The sequence below is a fragment of the Galeopterus variegatus genome, unplaced genomic scaffold (assembly GCF_000696425.1).
Source record: "Galeopterus variegatus unplaced genomic scaffold, G_variegatus-3.0.2 Scaffold2572, whole genome shotgun sequence".
Lineage (NCBI taxonomy): Eukaryota > Metazoa > Chordata > Mammalia > Dermoptera > Cynocephalidae > Galeopterus > Galeopterus variegatus.
The window spans coordinates 97,806-99,608 of record NW_007728683.1 but is presented as its reverse complement, the minus strand read 5'-3'; the positions used below and the strand labels follow the sequence as shown (position 1 = coordinate 99,608).

Here is a 1,803-nt window from a genome sequence, read left to right as displayed (position 1 = left end):
TCAGTGGGTGTCTCCGTCTGCTCAGCTCCATTTAGTTTTGGACTTCAGACAGTGGAGCCCGTAATTTTCAGGCTAAGATTCTTTCAATAGAGCCCACACCCTGGCAGCCCACTGATGAGCCCAACCGATAAATTTTATGTAGCCTATGCAGTGCTTGTGAAATATCCGAATGAGTTGCTGACATTTACAAATCAGGACATTTCATACAACAGTCTTAGGTCAGAGCCTGTCTTGACAAAAGGGAAGACTGCTGAGAGCACCTTGCAACCGTGGTGGCCTGGGGTAGAGGGGCTGCTCCCCCATGGTGCTCGTTGGCCCGTTCGCCTCACCCCCAGCCAGCCCACCTCACCCATCTGCAGCCATTCGTCATGCTGGGCTCCCACTGTCCACAGTCATCAGGGACTGGACTCCCCAAGCCTACAGCTCCTGCCCTCCAGGGCCACCTGGAGAGAGCTGACAGGGCAGGCCACCTCAGTAAGCCTCTGGTTCTCCTTTCCCTCTTGTAAGGCTGTAGCTGGGACTCGGTCTTTCTCAGTTCCTGTGCCTTTACCCTGGGTGTGTTTTTATGGCTTTAATTTAAACAAAGGCTTCTTGATATCTTGTTTACGAAGCTGCCAAAGTGAAAAATTCCTGTATTATATGAGGCTCGAAGCCCTCGAGTTATCTCAGCTCCACAACACACAACATCATTATCCCAGCTGCCCCTTATCACTCAGCGCTGGTGTGCTGCAGGATCCTGGTGCCACTTATGTTATAGCGTCCCCCCCGCCCCTGCCAGCCTGCCTCCCCCTCCAACTTTACCAAGATCTTCAAACTGCAACAAGCATCAGCCTCTTCTTGATAGGTGAGATATCTCCCAGTGGTGTTATGAGGGCTGGTAAATCTTTAAAAGTAACTTTTTTGATTTATTTAACCATCGTATTTATCAAGCAAATAAAAAATGTCTTTTGTTGCCTGAATACTTGTAGGTGGTGGTGCCCATGCTGGAAAGGTTAGAGCCCTTGAGGGAGCCCGTGGCAGGTCTGGAAGAGGCTCTACTTCTCTCTGTGCCTGGGGACAGTGGAGGGGAGAGCCAGGAGGCGGAGCAAGCTGCTCTGGTAGCCGCACACTTCCTGGGGCACCAGTTGCTCTTTAGCCAGATGAACACAACACACTGGTTGTGATGCCATTCATGTAGACTGTGGTGTGGCAAGTGCCCCTGGAGGGGCCAGGCCAGCAGTGCTGGGTATGTGTCAGCTCACTGCCCACGAGCCTAGGTTTGGGTCTATGTTTCTCTTATGATGGTGAGAAACACTGAAGAAAGTTTTTTTTTGTTTTGTTTTTTTGTTTTTTTTCTGACCGGTAAGGGGATCGCAACCCTCAGCACAGTGTGGTCCGCACCACACTCAGCCAGTGAGCGCACTGGCCATCCCTATATAGGATCTGAACCTGCGACCTTGGCGCTACCAGCACCACACTCTCCCGAGTGAGCCACGGGGCCGGCCCCGAAGAAAGTTGTTTTTAAAGCACTTTGAAAATGGAACACTTGAGGTCAGTTTCTGTTGATCATGTTTTCTCTCCTCTAAAAGATCATTAAAATCCGAGCCCAGACAGAGGGAATCAACATCAGTGAGGAGGCGCTGAACCACCTGGGGGAGATTGGTACCAAGACCACTCTGAGGTGAGCCAGCATCCCTGGCCCTGCCTGTGCCTTCCAACACAGCCTGGGGGCCTCATGGGAATCATTCTGGGAAATAAAGGCAAGCCCCCTTTCCAGGGCATAGGACCGCATCTGCTTTTCCTGGTGTGATGGGTCTTGTCTCC

The 1,803-nt window shown here is 51.5% G+C and overlaps 1 protein-coding gene across 1 annotated transcript in view; it reads left to right on the top strand.

The window, feature by feature from the left end:
* The window catches only part of RUVBL1 (RuvB-like AAA ATPase 1), a 44,135-nt gene that overhangs the window by 40,507 nt on the left and 1,825 nt on the right, over positions 1–1,803 (top strand). The window contains exon 10 of the mRNA XM_008582329.1: positions 1,569–1,660. Within this exon, the coding sequence (XP_008580551.1) occupies positions 1,569–1,660 (92 nt within the window). The remainder of the gene's footprint in view (positions 1–1,568; positions 1,661–1,803) is intronic.